Source organism: Pteropus medius, unplaced genomic scaffold (genome assembly GCF_902729225.1).
Source record: "Pteropus medius unplaced genomic scaffold, Ma_sr-lr_union100, whole genome shotgun sequence".
Taxonomy (NCBI): domain Eukaryota; kingdom Metazoa; phylum Chordata; class Mammalia; order Chiroptera; family Pteropodidae; genus Pteropus; species Pteropus medius.
Genome location: NW_024354875.1, coordinates 31,352,420 through 31,372,583, shown reverse-complemented (window position 1 = coordinate 31,372,583; position 20,164 = coordinate 31,352,420). Strand labels below are relative to the sequence as shown.

Sequence of the window (20,164 nt, the reverse complement as noted above, 5' to 3'; positions counted from 1 at the left end):
TACCTACCCTTTCAGTGGTGAGAACTCATTTTGAGAACTCCAGCAGACAGCCCAGGAGAAGGTAGAAAGGTGACATCATGTAATATCTTTTAAAGGGATGTCATTCACAGCTGCCACAGGAGGACTCAGCAGGAGCATTGCTAATAACTGCCTCTAGAAGCACTGTGTGATTTATCAGTTAGCATATTGGCTAAGTTACTGTAACAGACACAAAATAACAATGACTTAAACTAGATGGTTTCTCTTTTACATTAAAAAAAAAGGTGGTAGGCAGCCCAGAAAAGTTGGTTTAGGAAAGTAGCCAGGCAGTTTGCATTTAAATAAGCATCTCAGGTAATTTTCATGCACATAAAAAGTTAAGAGCTGGTCCTTTGGCAGCTTGGAGCCACAGTTTCTCTTGATGCTACTCCCTAGTCTTCTCTCATTCTTCTTTTCTAGGCTGCTGGGTTTCTATTGAGTGTGCTTACTCTTTAATGTATCATCAATAATGATTGCTTCATTGAACAAGCATGCCCTGTTTTCTCTTATGTTAAATGAGAGGGTCAGACTGAATGATTTTTAATGTCTCCTCCAGCTCCAACATGTTAAATTCTATTTCTAAAAATTCTGGTTGTGAGATTTATCTAGTCATAGAGGGCTCCCTTAATCTTTCAGAGTTCTGGGGAACTTCTTGGGAATATGCCATAGTCAGCATCAATCTAGCTTCATGTTGTCATTCACTAAGGGTCCTCCTAAAGTACCCTAAATTAATGATTGATTAGAATTGGAGGCAGATGGGCCATACCCTGGAAAATATTATGGAACTATTCTCATTTATGTTACAAGCTTCCTTGGTAGTGATAATTCCCAGCAGCTTTCTATAATTCCAACAGTCAGAAAGAAACCGTTTCTCAAAGGAATTTTACAGAATTATGTTCTGGTTTGAGAAATAGCCCTGAGATGCACCTTGAACAAGCAAGATTTAGTAGAGAAGAGAGTGGAAATGCAGACTCTGGGTTTAGATAAATATTTATGATCTCCTAAGTTTTGGCCTCTATAGAGACTACAGAGAAGCCCTAGGACTCTGCACTTCTCTGTTTGTAGTTCTAAAAGGCTATTTAACAAAACAGGCTTGAAGCAACTGTGCTTGTGTTTCGAAAGCGCCATCATTGCATTTCTGCAGCATAGAGTATACATGTATTTTTCAGTCTTAGTGGTGGAGTTGATATATTTGCCCTAAGATAATTAGTTATTAATCATCCAATGACACTAATAAACCAAATTGCTCAGTTAGCTGAGTATTCTTTTTTTAAAAAAACAGATGTCGTTAAAGTCACTGTTCCACTTTATGGGGAAAATTCAAATACATTAAACAGGATTTGATTCAAATATGTTAATCTGTGTGTATTAAATACTATAAAAGGACAATTGTCTATATATTACATGCACATAAAAATCACTCAATTAAGACTTACTATTTTTTCACCACAATGAGATATCACCTCATACCTGTCAGAATGGCTGTCATCAATAAATCAAAAACAACAAGTGTTGGCAAGGATGCGGAGAAAAGGGAACCCTTTATACATTGTTGGTGGGATTGCAAATTGATACAGCCGCTATGGAAAACAATATGGAGGTTTCTCAAAAAATTAAAAATGGATATACCTCTTGACCTAGCAATTGCACTTCTGGGTATTTATCCAAGGAAAACCAAAACAATAATTCATAAAGATCTATGCACCCCAATATTCATGGCTGCACAATTTACAATAGCCAAGATATGAAAGCAACCTAAATGTCCATCAACAGACAATTGGATAAAAAAATTATGGTTCATATATACAATGGAATATTACTCATCCATTAAAAAAATGAAATCCTACTATTTGCAACAACATGATGGACTTAGAGGTTCTAATGCTGAGTGAAATAAGTCAGAGAAAGATAAATACCATATGATTTCACTTATTTGTGGAATCTAAGGACAAAAAGAACAAACTAATCAAAAACAGACTCACAAATATAGTGGACAATTTGGTGATGGACAGAAGGGAGGGGATTTGGGGGGCTGGGAGAATAGGGTGAAGGATTAAATAAGTACAAATTAGTAGTTGTTAGTTGGTCACGGGCATGAGGAGCACAGCAGAAGGAATGCAGTTAGCATTAATATGATGGCTAGGTGGAGGGCCAGGGGAGGGAGCAATTGGGGGGATCATTTTATGAACTATATAGATGTCTAACCATGTACTGTATACTTGAAACTAATTTAAAAAAATAATTTTTTTTTTTTAAAAAAGACTTACTATCTTCTCATTGGGGGTTAGAATATTCTCAAATGAGTTTCTCAGTTGGGTGAGGGATTTTAGCCAAGTAGCCTATCCGTTCTGCATTTCCCTGGAGTAACTTTTGAGAAATGCTTTAGGTTAGAATTTGCATATTTCCTACAGGTTAATCGTATGCATTATTGAATATTTAATTTCGTAAACCAGTGTTTCTCAAACTTTAGCGTGCATCAGAATCACCTGGAATACATATTAAAACAGATTGCTGAGTCCCATTCCCAGGGTTTCTGATTTAGTAACTTGGAATTGGACCCAAGAATTTGCATTTCTAACAAGTTCCCCAGTGATGCTAATGCTGCTTGAGGACCCTACTGTCTTGAACTCTCAGCTCTGGATAAAAATCTAATTGAATTCTAAATGTTGCAGGTGCAGTCTGTGGGTTGTTTTTGAAAACAGAAGACCCATTTTTTATGGCCTAAAATAGTTTATTATTGTTTTACCTAAAGTCGTTGCTCTTTCTTTTGTGCTTTAATAGGAATTTTGTTGGCCACTTTTTAGTTAGGCCTTGTAGTACATTCGTTGTGAGTATGTCTTATCTCCTTTATGACTGCCAGCTCTTTGAAGGATTGTGTTCATCTCTGAATCCTCATTGTACTTTATATCTTGTAGACATCAATTAATTGTTTGGTCAATTGAATTTAGTTATGTATACGTGTTTTGAATGTTTTGTACCTAGTTTTCTAAATTAGTTATAATTATAATAATTATTATAAGTACTAAATTAAATAGGCAGCTCACATATTCCTAATTGAACATATCAACTTGACTGATTTTGAGAATATGGGGAAAAAATGGTTTTCTTAAACTTAACTAGGCCAAAATGTGTAAATCTAAATAATTCTATTTACTTAATTATTGAAAAGTTATCTACACTTTTCAATCTTGTCATTTTATTGTACAATTTCCATACATAAACAGGATGCGCATAATAGTATAACACTTACAAAGATTGACACACACAGAACTGTTATCTTCAAAAGCCAATATTAAAATCATGTGAGTAAATTCTGATATTACTTACAGAGGCTGATTTATTTCAAATTATCTTTGCTCCTCTTTAATACTTTTAACTATTTAAGTTATATTTTCAAAAACTGGATTTCTGAAATTAGATACCAGAATGCCAGGAATATTTATACTACTGCTGCATTTTTTGTAGCCATAATAAAATATACTTGAATTTTTTGATTTACAGATTTTAGATTTGAAGGATTTCAGCTTTGGAAGAGACCATAAAGATCATCCAAGTTCAAATGTCCTCAGTCAAGGCTCACATCTCCTCTACACCCTACTTATACCCAACTTTGGATTAAAAAAAACCAAACCAACCTGGGGTGAGGGAGGCATTTTCCTCCCAGGGGATCCATTCCAATTTCAGAAAGTGCTCAAATCTTTCCCTTTGGCTTCTACCCGATGGCTCTATTTCAACCCTTTTAGGAATAGCCTATCTAAACAGGATATTCCAAATGTCTGTAATCCCCACGGTAATGTTACTCCCCATAAACTGTTTCCCTTTTCTCTACGTCTATATCCCCCTGCTATGGAAGCAAGAGGGCAGCTTGCATATACTAGCTGCTCAAGGCACATGGGCTTGTTATCAATAAACCTGAATCATGCATGATTAACAGAGGGCATGTTTTCTCCTTGGAAAACAGCTTAACAACTTTCTACGCTAAACCCAGCCTCCGTACAAAATTTGTTACCACAATGAGTTCTTGCCAGTTATCTGTGATCCTATGGAGAGGTGACATGGATGTCATCAAGGATCACACAAAGGAGAAGAAAGGCATTTAGAGAAAAAGAAGCATCCATCAAATAACCACAGGAGTAGAAATAGCTAAATGCTTACATGTCTTAGTTCACATCTCCTTCATTAAAACTTTAGCTCAATAAATAAAGGGCTATGTTTATAGATTTAGGTGATCTACTTTTTTCGTATGCTTTTTATTAAAATTTACCCAACCTGGGGTTACCTCAAACCAAAATCCTCTATCATATTTTGCATAATAGGGAGCAGAATAAAATAAAGGGCATAAATACACCAAGAAAAGGAAGAGAGGCACATAACACAAAATGAATTTCTATGGTAGTAATGGACATGGATATATAGAAGACACGTGACATCCACAAGAGACTTATAGAATGGAAAAAGAAAACAGTACATAGAATATAAGAATAAAACTTGCAAAGATGGAAGAGAAATAAGCTTTCATGCTACCCTACATAGAGTTTTAGGAAATTGCCATCAAATACTTTTAAAATTAGGACACATTTTCCCAACCATAAGCATAAATGAGGATTTAGCTTTGATACTTGCCTTGTGAATTGGATGAAACTAAGCTGAGGGCCAGATGTTTTCCATCCGTGTTTTAGATTATGCTAAAAACAAAATCGTTAGAAAGCACCCATATGACTGACTGAACGATTTAACTTTATATTTAAAAATCATAGTGACATTAAGACACTACCTTGTATTTTACAAAATTTTAGTATATTATTGATGTCAGAAGTCTGACAGGTAATAAAAAAATTAGATGACTATTTTTGCCATAAAACACACTTTCATTTTATAATAGGCGAATCGAATCTCCATAATGCTGAAACAACTTTTTGAAAAGTGAAAGCTGCAAATTTTCCATGTCAAATTAGAAACTGGATTATTTCTCCTGAATAGAATTTTGATAATAGATAGAAACCAAAATATATGTTACTATATATATTTTAGTAACTAAACATATAGTTTATTATGTGTTGTGCAGAAACTACTGCAGTTCACATGCATGGACTGAATTATAAAGTGAGTGTCAAACACCCCATTGGGGATTATGCTTCATCATAATCACTAAAGACATGGAAGGAAAGCAACAAAGACTAGAAAGGGAAGTCATCAAAACATCAGCATGAAAATGTATAGTATATCAATCATTATGTGCAAATCTTCAATTGGTAGTAAGTTATAATAGCATAAAAAAATAGTGTGAAACTCAAAACAGTCGTGATGATCCATTGCTGTTTGATTACATTTTTGTTGAACTATATCACTTATTTGCTATAGTAAGGAACGTTATGTAAGTTATTTTACAATGTCCATAAATTAATTTGAAACACTGGAGATTTTTAAAAAAGTCATTGGAGGAACAATTGACACAATGATCTTTATGTAAAAATGTGTTGAGTCTGAACAGCACCAGAGAAGAATGTACTGTTTACATATATTGAATGCCACGTTAATCAGGTTACCATTATAGTAGCCCAGTAACAAAATAAGTTCTTTTGTTATATTAATCTAAATATATATATATCATTACCAACATCTACCTTTCCACCTAGATTTTCTTCCTAGTTTATCAAACTATGTTGGCACTTATACTCATTTCAAAGCTGCCCTCAGTCTCACAGACTTTTGAAATTCCCCTTCATCATGCAAACCAGGGGAAGGTAATGATCTGTAATAGAACATTAATATGACTTGTTTAGAGTGGCCTTCAGTTTGGGACATTAGAAAACCATAATTACATTTATTATAAAACACAGCTTGAGTGTTGAGTCTGATTCCACAACAGACCATTTTCCAATGAGATATTGTTAATTCACCCCAACTTGTTAATATTTAATGCGATGATCTAATGCCAGTAAAAGCAGTTTGCAACTTTAGAGCCCTAAACAACTGACTAGGTGTTTACATAAGTTTGAAATCAAAGCTACCGCTATAATAACATTCTGAAACTCTCACAGCAGAACCAAAATAATGAGAAAAACTGAAGATGCTGCCTTAAACTGATTACTTAAAAACCCACAGTATTAGGATAGAAAGAAACATGGTACAAATTGGAGTGAAAAACTGCTTTTTCTACAAATATTGTTTCAAATACCTTTCTGCAAGCACGCTCATCAAGATTTTAAAAAGTGGTATGTCTTGTTTGATTGACTTACGACAAAAAATTTATAACAATATACACAATATGGTTATAAGATTTAAACTTTAACCGAAACCAGAAAAGACTAACACAATGCTGAATAATACAGTAGTATTTTCTTTAACACAATTTACTTTCATTATCAGAATTATTAGAAATTAGTGGTCAGCTAAAGGTAAATTTACACAAATTTCCCTTCAGAAAAGCAGAAACCTATGGAGTGCTGATAACAAGTTCAGAAATAAATTCCAAATTACCTAAATCACTGATAACTCAGTTTCTCCATGTTTCTAAGTTCTTGGTCAAAATTTTTCATTTATCAATTCTTAAATTTAAAATAATCATGTCACACTAACTTTAGAATCTTCTAAAATGTGACAGCTATATTTGAATGCTACTAAAACAGCTGCTTAAAAAAATGTAAAATGTCTATTTGAGGCCATTGTTAACACAGCTTCTTCAATTAGTTTTAAAAACTTAGTTGAATTGGGTGCTAGTGTCTTTAAATAAAGCCTTGACTACAGTTGGTGAATTAAACTGTCTTTTTTTGATGTTGGCAAAACTCCAAATAAAAAATAAATTTTAGTTTACATGTAATAGTAATGTGTTCCTAAACTTCTATTAATTTGAATTTCATTACTTTTTCTGCTAAATGTGCTTTAATCCATCACTTATGCATATTATTTCTTATATATTGACTTATTTAAAAATAAATTTTAAAGTCCTAAATGGTACTTACTGCAATTTTATGAAGCAAATACTGCATGAAGCAGCATTCCAAATTTTAACAGCTCATAGCATCTAATACATTTCTGCATCATCAAACTTGTATTTCTGAGTGCTTATTAGCTTATTTTTCAGTATAAAAACAAAATACTTTCCTGCACTTGGTCAATAATATATTATTGTGGCTTCCGTTTCACTTGGATAATGGCATATACAGTTTTTTCTAAATTGGAACACAGATTTGCAGTGGTCCAGTTGAAACAGTCTTTTAGCTATACAGTTAGTCTAGAGACTGTATTTTTACCACACTTTTTAAATTTGCAGGTTCAATTAAGTGAAAATGAGTTATTTTGTCATCAAATGACTGTTGTTTTTAAAAATTATATATACTGTATTTTTAGATAAATGCCATATATTTTATCTAGTTTTTCTCTTAATAATCATAAAGTTATAGTTATAAGGAAACTATCTTCAATACCTCATCAATTTAGATACTAAATTTCATACATTTTATGTGTTTTTTTCTCTGAACTGCAAAGTTAAAGTTATAAGAAAACTTTATCATCAATACTTCATTTGTTTAGGTACTAAATGTTAATAGCTGTCAATAATATCTACTAGATTCATTTCAAAATTGCCATTTTTCTTTCTCTACTAAGGGCATTCTCTTTCCCACGAAAGAATCTCTTTGACTTTTCTGAGTTGAAAGCCCTGGTCTTTTTACTCTCCAACAGGATGCCTCTTTCTCTATCATCTGCCAAAACACCTCTTCTGGCTCTGAAGTCAATTCCAGGGCATGGTTCAGATGTGAGTTTCTGTAACTCCTCAGAGAAATAATTTTCAATAATCTTGATTTAGATTAAGATTACACAATTGGATGTATATTAATGTTACTGTCTAGCAGCTCTCTTATTCCTATTGCTTGCAAAACTGCCATGCCCTCGAAAATCTAGCTAACCCAAACTTCCCTTCTCAGGTAAAAAATGCTGAAGACTCACATTCTAATTTGTCATTAAATGGTTTCAAAATCTCTAATGAGAGTAACTGGTTCTAGCATCTATTTCCACATGATTCTAATTCATTTACTACTTCGTTCCAAGTTAATGGAGTAAAACTGCTACTTAAAGGCAATTTTAATCTCAATTATGTTGATGTTTGACAACCTTCATCACTTTTAAGAATTTACCCTTCACTTTGACTTTAAACAAATGGCAAGGCAACAGCAGTTTGTAAACTGTGAAATCCCATCAATTTATGTACACTTGTATTACCATGAAAAGAGTTCCACTGAAATTTGGCATTAATGACACTAGCTTAACATAGTAATAAAATTTAGAATATTTTCTGTTCTTTGCTAAATCTAAATCAGAAGATTAAGGTTTCAGTTTCAGGTTTAAAAACTCAAATATCAGAAAACATCAAGGAGCTAGTTAAGACACTTGAAAAAACAGTTAACCTTAAAACTTCATACTTTAGAGCCAGGCAAGAACCCTAAGTAATAATATTCCTGGGTCCTCCATGAGAAAAGCTCAGTCTACTTCAATGGTTAATAAAATAAAATAAAATCTCAACATAAACAAAAATGGAACTAAATTTCCAGGCCTTGCCCGAAATCCCTACGTGGCTACTGTGAAAGACTAGGATTTCCACAGCAAAATGATTAAGAGGAAAACAAGCAAGACAACCGTTGTATATCACGACAGGGCTAAAATATAGGAGAGATGCTTTTTTTTCCCCCTCGGCAGAGACCAACCTGAACCAGGGCCCCCGTTTCTCTGTAACTTTCCAAAATAACATTTGTGAACAGATCTTTGAGTTGTTAAGACCTTTCCAGACACCAGCATAGTTGAATGCTAGGAGCACAGCTCCAGTGTGAGGAGCTCTGTTCCGAGAGTACCAACAAATGGAAAGCCACAGGGAATTCGCCAGATAAAAAGAACGTGTGTTGTATGTGCAACAAGTATCAAGCTTTTAAGAGAAACTTAACAGTCTCTCTGGTCAAATTCTAAGGCCGCATAAAAACTCAGAGTGTGACTGGAAAACCTTGCCTTATCCTCTTTACCACAAAACTGACCCTGCCCTACTTCCTCCATCCATGTACCCAACATACTTGCCCAGAACCTTCCAAAGCAAAGAAGCCTCCGACACGGCCTCCAGGAACCTCCAAATTCTCGGTGAAACCTGACTGCTTTGTAAAGTCTCCCGGAAGAAGAAAAGATCAAATGAGACTGGCTCAGCGGGGTCTTCCCGAGGTGACCCCAGAGTTAACGTATTTATTTTCACGCTGCAACTGCTGATTGCTTTACAGAGACATTTCATGCTATAGCTCTGCATGGAGCTGAGGACAAAAGTAACACTTTTATTAATGTTATAATTATTATAATTATTCTTTAACAAAGCTATTAAATAACCTGTACAAAGCCCAGCCCTGTCCTCGCAAGAAACCCAGCATTATTTCAACGCTCCCAAGGTCCTTCTGCTTTAATTCAGCAGCGTTTCCTATATACAAGGTCAGCCCAGGGTTGTCTCCTCAAATTCCCAGACGGTGGGAATGATTCAGAGCTTGCAATCGCCCTTGCGTGGCGCAGAGCTCCCAACCCTACCTCCCATGTTTGTCCTGGGCACAGGGTCCCAGTCTGCGGGTCGGGCCAGGGAAGCTCAGAGCCTGGCGTCATTTTAGGGGCGGGCGCAGGAAGGGGCAAGTGCCTCTGTTTGGTCTCCCCCCGAGGCCAGCTGCCCACAAGCCCCAGAACCACCCCGAAGTGATGCTGGGAACGAGTCCGAGGCGGGAAAGGCCTCGAGTCGCCCTGGGGTGGGCTCACAGGTCCCGCGTGTCCTCCCGCTTGACTCCGGCCTCGGCAACTTTGAGTTTCTTATTCTGGTGTGTCTTCACGTGCTTGGCGAGGTGGTCGCTGCGCATGAAGCGCTTGCCGCACTCAGGGCAGGAGAAGCGCTTCTCGCCTGTGTGAGTCCGCAGGTGCCGCTGCAGCTCGTCCGAGCGCGTGAAGCTCTTACCGCAAAAGAGCCAGTTGCACACGAAGGGCCTCTCGCCTGTGTGCCAGCGCAGGTGCGCCTTCAGGTGCGACGTCTTGCCGTACACTTTGCCACAGCCGGGCACATGGCACACGTGCTGCTTCTTCTTGCCCGGCTCTGCCTCGGGGGCGCCGCCCGCCGCCTGGCAGTTGGGGCAGCGGCAGCGGCGGCACCTCCTGGCCGTGGCCGCCAGGGGGGCCTTGGTTTGCAGCAGCGCGGCTATCTGGCTCTGGTACTGCGCAAAGTCCGACGGGCCCAACACCAGGCCCCGCTGCAGGGCTGCGGCGGCAGCAGCAGCAGCGGCCGCTGAAGCAGGGAAGCGGGGCGCGTGGGGACCCCCGGCACAGGCGCCGGACAAGCTGCCCCCCGGAACGCCGGAGGTCCCCGGACCTGTGCCCGCCTGCGGGATACTCCACCATGGGAGGTCGTCGGGGGCCGGGTTGGGGGACAGCTGGCGACATGTGGGCGGCGGCGGAGGTGGCGGCGGGGGCAATAAGTTGGAGTAGCCTGGCGGTAGCGCGGCCTGGGCCGCGTAGGGAACATATGCAGGCGCGCAGCTGGCGGGCAGCGCCGCCATGCTCGAGGGCAGCATCTTGACCGGTGAGAACTCGTAGGGGTATGAGGGGTCGGCAGGAGGGGTGAGCGGCAGCTCGTGTGCCGCCCCGAAGGACGGCTGCAGGTGCGTTTTCTGCGGCGTCAGCCCCAGGCTGGGATGTGGGGGCGGCAGCGCACCGGGCGAGTGTGCGGGCATGTCGGCGGTCCAGGGGTGAAAGAGCCTAGAGGGCGAGCCCAGCGCGGTGTCGTAGGGCACCTGCAGAAAGTCCGGGGGCGCCGCGGTGCCCGACTGGCCGATACGGCTACAGGTGGCGGCTAGCAGAGCCAGGGGCGAGTGCTTGCCCAGGTCCGGGGAGGCGCTGGGGGTGCGGTCCTGCATGGGCGGCGGCAGGGGAGGGCGGAGAAGAGACAAAAGGTTAGCGCTCCTAGCACGGTCTCCAGGCCTGCCCGCAACCCCCACGCCAGCTATTATACCACCGCCCCTCCCCCATTCTGGCTGCCCCTCCCCGCCCCCGCACCCCACGCAGGCACCCAGCAGTCCTGGGAAACTTTTGGTGCCTGCGCTACCTGCACAAGGAGCGCACGAGCGCTTCCTTTTAACCTACTGTACTTAATTCAAAGAGACGCCACCGAACCTTAGAGGAAGCAGGAACAAAGTGGGAGGGGAGAGGGATCGGACCCGCCACTCCCGGCTCCGCGGTCAGAAGGGGCCCGGAAACACCCACAGAAAGGCTGCCCATCCGCCCTCCCTCTCATCTTTTAAGCTCTGTTTCCACGCTACTCTCGCGCTACTCCCCCGCCCGCTGCAGACTGAAATCAGCAGGAAGGCCCAGCAGGGTGAACTCGGGCCCTGTTCTCAGCCAGACGCCGACCCCTGAACCACTCCTAGTTCCGCGCGTCCCTCCCCCGAAGGCCACACTCTTGACACCAAGGTTAGGTGTGAAGTTGGTGTGGGCACCCGTTGGTCTGACTCTTGCGGTATCTACCAAGCGGGATTCCCCTGGAGATTCAGGGTGCACAGAATACCAGGAGAGATCGAGACATGATCCTTCCCACCTTTCCCTCGTCCCTTCCGAGCCCTGCCTGACCTGGAGGAAGGCCTGCAGCGAGTCATTCCGGAGGACCGCCACGGCAGCCATGGTTACAGCTTGCGGGCCGTTGGCTGCGGAGCAGGGCGCAGCAGAGGCATGGAGACCCGAAGGTGAGGACGAATGGCCGCCCAGAGTCCCTCGCTGGTGCTCTGCGTGCTGGGGCCTTCCCCGCTTGCGCCCCTCACCGCACCCCGTTTGCTCGCCCTGCGAGCGGTCTGAGCGCTTCAGGATCACCTCCAAGAATTTGATAAGGACTTTGCTGGGCCGCCAGCCAGTCAGAGGGAAGATTTATGGCTTTGAAGTTTGCCGCTACCCAATCATCAAAGAATAGCGGCTCTTTCAGAAGCGAAAGCAAATCCTTTGAATCCACAAAGCTCCTATGGTGTGTTTGTTGGTCTGGATAAAAGAACTGATTATTAGGGGGGATGGGAAGGGAGGAGATAAAGGCGGGACAATTAATGAAGTAATCACTATGTGGGAAATGTATATACACAAATAATTGGATTTTCCTGATCAAAGGGGGCCTTGCCGCCTGGAGACCCGCGCTTGGGTTGCTTGAGACACTCTATCCCCCTCACCCCCACTCCCTTGCAATTAAAGATTTGCACCGAAGCAGCGCCCAGAGTGACAAAGTGTCTTTGTTATCTCCAGAGAAATCTGCCTTCGGCTTTAAGCGCGGGACTTTGAGACGGAGATGAGGGTAATTCTCTCCTCTCCCGTACTTACACACCCCACACCGGCACAGCACACGCACTGCCGTGAGCACATCTTGGACCCGAGGGAATTCCCGGGGCGGGGCGTGGGACGCACCTCGCCCCGCCTGCCGCGTGCCCCCTGCTCATGGTGGTGGAGCCACAGGCTTGGCTGTGACCCGGGGCGGGGCGGGGCCGGGCGGCCGCCCAGGGCGGCAGTGGGTGGCGCACACGCTTCAGGGCCACCCGCTTGACAAAAGACCGGGGCTCTCTAGTGACGTTCCTGCTGGCGACCTGAAAGTTTTCTTGGGCCACAACTTTTGCAAATAGCAAGCCTGGGAAGAACGCTGGTACCGCCTTTACCCCCAAAGCTAAGCTTGGCAGGACACCCAGAGAAACCTAACCCAGAATATATACCCGAGGGAAGAAATATTGCTATCTCGCTCTTCTCTCTCCAGGCCAGCAGTGCTTGGCCCCATGGAGGGTCGTGTGCGGGGGGTGTGTGTGTGGGCGGGCGGAGGGGAGTTGACCGCTGTTAGGCCCCAATGAAAGCCCCCAGCAATGCCAACAATTTCTCCCTCTAAGCTCACCCAGGGGAGTGCGCACTCTTGCAAGCGGCACAGACCAACCAGGGAACTCATAGGAAAAAACTAAGGCGGCGGAGGAAACCTTTTGTTGTTAACAAACTACAATAGTATGTACCAGGACAAATAGTCCTCCAATCGGAAAGAAAAGAAAAGTCAATAAAAACTGTTCCCATCACTTTTAAAAAGAAAAGATAGTTCTTCAGGCACGAGGCGTGCTTTGGGTCAGGAAAATGCTCACCGGGGTGTGTTCCTAAACTTTCGCTGGCCCACCAAGCCTGGTCGAGGAGGGACAGTCGGCCACCTGCCTCTCTCTAGCCCAGGCGCAAGGCGGGTCCTGCTGGAGCTGAGACAACACCCGGATCCCCTCACCTGGAGGCGCAGTGTGCAGAAGGATGAAGAGGTGGGGGGGAGCACTGCAGGGTCCCCACTGCACAGGAGGGGATTAGGGGCCAGGAATAGCCACTGAGGTTCCTGGTGGGCAGCTGTGGCTCACCCGCTGCCTCGGTTAAGTTTACCTGAATCCACGACTGGGCTCCTGGCGGACACAGTCTCCTCTCTCTGAGGCTGTCGGCGGTGCAAGGGATCCTCCGAGCGGTCTTGTGCCCGGCCTTCCCATACGTGGTTCTCCCGGGGACTTCACAGTGGCCGGGACTGACGTGAGAAGACAGACTGGGTAATCTAACTCCAACCGGCTTCTGATTCAGAGTCTGCGCTGTATATTGGTGCCCCCTGCATCCCCCAAAGGGTCGGAACATAATGCCACAATGCCCACATTCCCCCATGCCCAGGGCTGGTCAGCGAAGTAGAAACATCTTGAGAGGAATGGGCCGCACGTGGCTCAAATACTACGAGCACTTCAAACGCCCCGTCATCGCACGCCTCCCTTCTCCCCAACAAGGTGTCACTCCAAGAACGCTGAGGAGTGACCGCATAGGTCGGGAAAGTGTTCTGGCTCCTGAAGATGAGGTCTGGGTGCTTTGGTATTGGGTGAAGTGGACGAGACTTATTGTTTTGCTCCAAGGCCAGGCAGACCTACCTTTTTCCATACCTTGTCCAGGGGTCGAGCCTGGGACCGGAAGGAGCCCTTTCCTGGATGCAAATCAGAGGCCAAGGAGTCCTTTGGTGCACCACCACACCAGCACCTGCCCCCGCTCTCTAAGCCGGTCTGGTCACTTAGCATGTTTGCTCCCTCACTCCTTTAAGTTCTTCGACCCCCAATCCCAACCCCCGTCCCAGGGAGGCTGAGCCAAGCAGGCTGGAAGACATTCTCATTTGCCTAATCTTTTCGCTATTTTAACAAAAAAGTAAGAAAGGCTAATTCACATCCCCGTAGTTGTTATAGAAAACTTCCTCCAAGATGTCCCCGCTGGCTAATTAAACCATCACCAGTGGCCAGCAGGGCCAAAGAGAGTGGTGGCTTAAGTGGTTAAGAGCTCGACTCTGAAAATCTAAATTCAGATTTCCACTTTATAGTTGGTGACTTTGATAAGCAAGTTACTCAACCTCTTTGTGCCTCAGTTTCCCCAATGTGTAAAATGGGGGTATATTAGTGCTCACCTGTAGAGTGCTTGTAGGCTTAAAAGACAACGTAAGACATGCAGTCTTCAGGGCAGTGCCAGGACAGCCACAGTAGGCTCCCTCTTGAGTGTTAGAAGTCCTTGCTCTTGGCCTCACCATCATTTGTGAAAACCTGCCAGGATTCCAGCCCTCCCAGGCCTGAGATGAAGTTCGGAGAGACTTTTACAAACGGATGTTTAGCCTCCCTCCCTTTGCATTCGGTGCTCCTGAAAATCTTATTCTTAATGAAGTAATGTTCGCAGCGTCCATTAAAAATGCAATGCCGGGAGATCAAAGTATAATATTTATTTTAGAAATTTGTTGCAATCACCAAGAGATCCAGGTATCAAGGCCAAATGTCAGTTCCGTTACACAAAGCCCCGCACCAGGGAAGAGCGTGTGGCTGCTCTGCCATAATGTAAAGAGACATCAAAGACCAAGCGCGCTGCAAAAGTGCGCAGCCGAGAGAGAGGGAGGGAGCCTGGGAGGACCGGGTGCGCCCCAGACGGCGCTTGGGCTGAAGGGCGGGGGTCAGTTCAAAGAGGTATCCGCTGGGGCTTGAGTTCACAGGAGGGAAGATTTAATGCGCTTTCTTTTGTTGGTGGGTGTGTTTGTGCACCGAGGACCCAGAAACTCCTCTGTGGTCCTCCAGCCCGAGGGAGGAGGTGCGGCAGAGTGGGAGGTTAGGAGGAGGCAAATGGGGAGCAAACTTTTAACTGCCGCAGGGCGGGGAGGTTGAATAGCAGCCCCTCAGCGGCTGCTGTTACCTCGGATCTACTCTACAGGCAGCTCTTTAAGCCCTAGGATTTCAAGACGAGAAGTTTGCCTTGCAGTTCCTTCACGGGCGAGGGTGATGGAGCATCGGGTGCCACCCGTGAAAAGAGGCGAGTAGGTGAACCCGTAGGGGCACTCGCATGATGGGGCGGACCGGCTCTGCACGCTCCGGGATCCACTTCAGAAAAAAAAAAAGTGTTTGCAGAGAACTCTGGGGTTGCTTCTTCTCGCCTGAGCATGGTACCTCGCCTCAGGCATTTTCTTGCAGCAATCGAGGACTCGCGCCTCTGGAATCAATCTAACCAGTCTCTATCTGATTTTTTAAAAAAAATCTACACATTATTCAGGTCATTTCAACAAATTCTTAATTCATTGGCTCTTTACAGCAGGGTGTTGCTTAACCGCCCAGGTCTGGCCCCTTCTCTGCCAAAGGCTCAATCTTCCAGTTGCCTGCATCAGCCTAGTTAATACAATATCAGTCGTTGCTTTATTAAGGTGCTGGTAGGGGAGGGGGCAGAATTTCCCTCGTGCTAACAGGACGCTGAGTGGCAGGAGGATGCCTGTGCATTTCTTCAGTCACTACAAACAAGTATTCTTAGAGCGGTCACTAGGCAGCCTTTTGAAGTACTAGAACAGAAAGCTTCTATTGTTTTTGGCTCTCGACATGGAAGGGATCAAACTTTGCCCCTTCAATTTGAAAGATCTTTTTTTAATGGCACGAGTGGGGGAAGGGTTACAATCTGAGACTAAGTTAACTTTGAGGACTTGGAGTAGTTTTGAAGTTTAAGCTGCAGACCCAATCACAGATGCTTTAACTCTTGGAGTCTGAAATGGGCTAGATCATTAACTGGCCCAGAGTGTTCAGCGCCAAGACATGATAATGCTGGGATTTTGGGAAAACACTGGATTGATTTTGAAAATTTCCTCAACTGGAAACCTTGAATTAACTTTAAGCTTAAACTTCAAAACTGAATCAGTATAGAATGAATAAAGAAGTGGACATCTAGATTTAGGAGGGATCTTTTATCTCATCCGATTCGATTCCCACATTGGGGCATTTACAATTGTTTTCAACAGCACTGTTATGGATATGAGTAATCTTTAGGCATAGACAAGGCCCCCTTACAAAAGACATATTGTAGGAGAAAATAGTGCCAAACTTCCTTTATTCAACATTTCTTTTCTTATTTATCCATTAGTATTCATGTTTCAAAATGATCCTGTGTTTTGATTTGTGACAAGAACCACTTGATGTCAGAAGAATAAAGGCACAGAGAAGTCCAAGGACGGAAGGTGATGGTAGGAGCCTGCAGAAGCTCAAGGTACCATTCTTCGTCTTTGTTCCATCTTTCTTTCTAGGCACAAGGAATCAAATTTTTACTGAGTGCAGAGACATATGTCCAGGTGAACGCAGGCACAGTAGAGGACTCCAGAGTTAAAGACGGGCCCTGCCCTTGGAGAATTTGGATTATAGTACTGAAGAAGAGAGAGATCATATAAGGAAGACACAGTTGGGTCGCAGAATCATGGGGAGGATACTGAGGGCTGATGAAGGTGGTGAGGCCCAAAGAGGTGAAATGGCATCCTGAGATGACACAACAGAGTGAAAGAACTGAGTCTTGTATACATTATTTTTATAGTGCTGTAGGGAACATGAGTATCAAAAGGAAATGTTCTTCATGTCCTATTGTCGATTTGTGTTTGCATTGCTTAAAAGAGATGAAAATGATAAACCTTTCTTTCACATTTAGATTTCTGGAAACTTGATCTAGACATAGCAATAAAATTAAAATGTGCATTAATATATGGAAAAATTACTTTGGATGCAAGCCTAATAAAGATTCTGTGTGAGTATTAAGAGATGCAGATAAACTCTGGACTCTTTGTTTCCAACGCTCTAAGTCCAGCACCCTTGGATGGAAGCGGGTGGGATTGGCTAACTTGGGCTGGAGAAAGGAGTGCTAGTGAGGTCATGGGTTTGGATTGTAATGTGCTCCGGTTTGTTGGTAGTAGCCTGTTGGGTAGCCAAAGTTTTTGCCCTGTCTGCGTGCACGTAGGTGCTTACATCCAGAATGTGTTTACCTGACTGTATGGCTGGAGAACCATGATGCTGCTGCCAATCACAACACTTTGGGATCTTGCCAAATCTCCCATTAACCCTATTTTATAGATGGAGGAATTGTAGCACAGAAGGATTAAGTAATTTGCCTAAGATTCTACTTCTTGTTATTAGAATTGAATCAAGATAATGTTACTCCAGAGTACAACCTTTTAACCATGACAGTAGAGTGTCTCTCTGAGTGAATGCAAATCTTTTTCTGTTTCTGGAAAAACAATTAAATGTATATGTGGGTCTGCACTGATATTATTAAATAAGAAATCTAGAATGATTTACTGGCCACATTACAGTTTGTTATTAGCCTTGTGGTGAAAATGTCAGTCCCATATGAGGGGTTTGCTATCTGTTTTAACCAAAGAGAAAGATGGGTTTTTGCCTTAGGGATTATAGTCCAGATCCAAGAAGTTTTCGTTTACTTCTAGAGTACTTCCCCCCCCTCCTTACCTTCACCCCAAACCACCAGGGGGCACACAGAATCAGCTATTTACCTTGGAAGTTTTAAGGCTCCAATTTTAAGGATATAGGTAAATATAGTCTTATATCTTTAGAGGTTCAGCTGAGGACAGACTAACACAAATATCAGATCTCTGCATGTCTCCAGTACTATTTAAAAGGTCACCTCTACTTCCCCTAGTTCTGGCAAGAGTCTCACCCATGGGTCTTTTGGTCTTGAGAAATGATGCTCTTTTTATTTGGGTTATAGGATAGGTTTAGTTTCCAGTTGGAACTGTTTTTTTTTACTCTGTACCTCCCCCTGTAGAATCACTCAGACTTAGGTGTTTCCTTTCAGGGGACAAGCACTGATCCCCCTCTCCATTTGCTCTATTTTCCTCTCTAACTTTTGCATAGCTGCTCCCTGAAGTCTTTCTCATTAGTTACTTTTCTAAGGTTCTCCTAGGTGGCTGCTATAAGAAGCTCCAAGACCTACACCAGATCTGTTGCTTACTGCATTGGTCAGGGTTCAATTACAGTGAACAAAATCCATTTACCTAGTTTAAGTAGCAAGGGACTTATTACAAGGTATTTAATGTCTTACAGATTGACTGGAGAGCTGAAGAAGCAAGGTTTTGGCTGAGTTTTCAGGAATGACTCCCAAAGCCACGCCACAGACCTAGGTTGACAATGGAACCACTGCCCCCACTGGGATCAGGAGGCTGTGTTATCAGAAAGCTACCTGCTTACTGGGAAGCCACTATGGCAGCTGCTCAGCTTCTGAATTATGTCAATTCTACTGTGTACCTTGCCTCTTGACAACTATGTAGACAGTAGTCACCCCTTATTGGCAGGGAATATGTTCTAAGACCCCTGGTGGATGCCCCAAACTACAATAGTACCAAACTCCGTATATACTATGTTTTTTCCTATACATACATACCTATGATAAAGGTTAATTTATAAATTAGGTAGTAAGAGGTTAACAATAATAACTAACAATAAAATAGAGCAATTATAATGATATACTGTAATAGCAGTTATGTGAATGTGGTCTCTCTCTCTCTCAAAACATTTTATTGTACTGTACCCAAGCTTCACTTAAGGGAAGCACTTTATCACTTTTCTTTGGCATATCCAGATTGCCAGCCATCACTATTGTTGTGCTTTGGGACCATCAGTAAGTAAAATAAGGGTTACTTGAACGCCAGCAGTGTGATACTTCAATAGTTGATCTGATAACCAAGACAGTTACTAATTGACTAGTAGGTGGGTAGTGTATACAGCATGGATACACTAGACAAAGGAATGATTCATGTTCCCTGAGGGCATCTTGAAATTTCATTATGCTACTCATAATGGCATGAAAATTAAAAGTTATAAATTATTTGTTTCTGGAATTCTCTAAGTTTTTTTGGACTGTAGTTAACCACAGGTAACTATAACCATGGAAAGGGAAACCATGCAAAAGGGAGCAGTGACATTAGGGCCTCCATTACTGCTGTCATAGAAAAAACAAATGTACTGCAGCTGTACTTACTAGTAGGGACGGCAGAAACACAATTTCTATCTCGTGATTGTTTACTTCTGCCTTCCAAATTTGGTATGCTGCATCTGATTGGCATAATCTAAATCATATATCTGGAACTCTAGCTGCAAGAGAGTCTGAGAAATACAATTTTCAATTTTCTAGCCTAGAAAGATATTGGAATAGTTACTAAATGAGCCAATCCAAATATTGCTACAATTGCTGATTATGAAGTTGCTTCTTTATTTCCTGGTCTCCATTTCTAGACCCTCACTTCTCCTTTAGGGAATTCCCCAAGGACTGAAATGCTCTTTCGTCTCATTGTAAACACTAATTTTGGTCCAGCCACTCTAGTCTCAGCTACAGTGGGTTATATCCATAAATATTTATTGAATTCCTACTACGTGCAATCCCTTGGTCATCTGTTTTTCATGACTCCCAAATCTGTCTCTAGCTTTGACTCTGGCCTTTATTGAGAACTCCAGCCCTGAATTACTCCTTGATATCTCCTCAAGAATGTCCCATTAGATCTCCAAAATAAATATATCCCCAGGAGACAGCCCCTCTTCCCACTTTCCAACCAATTCATCTTCATAAGATTTGATTGGCGATTTTAAAGTTGGTTCAGGTTCACACTCGCCTGGGCTTCCTCCTTCTTTACTCCCTGTTCCATCATTGCTGGTTCTGTTTCCATGCTGACATCCAATTTTTACTCCTTTCTTTTCCCACTTAAATTTTCTTGGTTGAAGCCTTCATTATCTCTCAACTCCCATTTCATGGCCTTTATGGAAGACTGTATTTTCAAGAGATGATTCCAATAATATCGTTC

General features: G+C 42.9%; 1 protein-coding gene across 2 annotated transcripts; it reads right to left on the bottom strand.

The window, feature by feature from the left end:
• Window positions 1-9,200: 9,200 nt before the first annotated feature.
• On the bottom strand, window positions 9,201-12,561 carry SP5 (Sp5 transcription factor). Of its 2 annotated transcripts, XM_039855587.1 has the most exons (3): window positions 12,373-12,409; window positions 11,644-12,042; window positions 9,201-10,928 (listed from the first exon to the last, which is right to left on the bottom strand). In XM_039855587.1, the coding sequence occupies exons 2-3, from the start codon at window positions 11,692-11,694 to the stop codon at window positions 9,786-9,788; spliced, it is 1,194 nt and encodes a 397-aa protein (XP_039711521.1). In that variant the 5' UTR covers window positions 11,695-12,042; window positions 12,373-12,409; the 3' UTR covers window positions 9,201-9,785. The 2 variants fall into 2 exon arrangements, with proteins under 2 accessions (XP_039711521.1, XP_039711520.1); XM_039855586.1 differs by having other exon boundaries at window positions 11,644-12,561.
• Between the last annotated feature and the right edge of the window lie 7,603 nt (window positions 12,562-20,164).

Excerpts from the sequence above, each read along its gene's own strand:
- SP5 (XM_039855586.1), bottom strand. The coding sequence starts at position 11,694 with ATGGCTGCCGTGGCGGTCCTCCGGAATGACTCGCTGCAGGCCTTCCTC. Across the intron at positions 10,929-11,643 it reads CGCTGCAGGCCTTCCTCCAG|GACCGCACCCCCAGCGCCTC; the intron begins GTCAGGCAGGGC and ends CCGCCCATGCAG.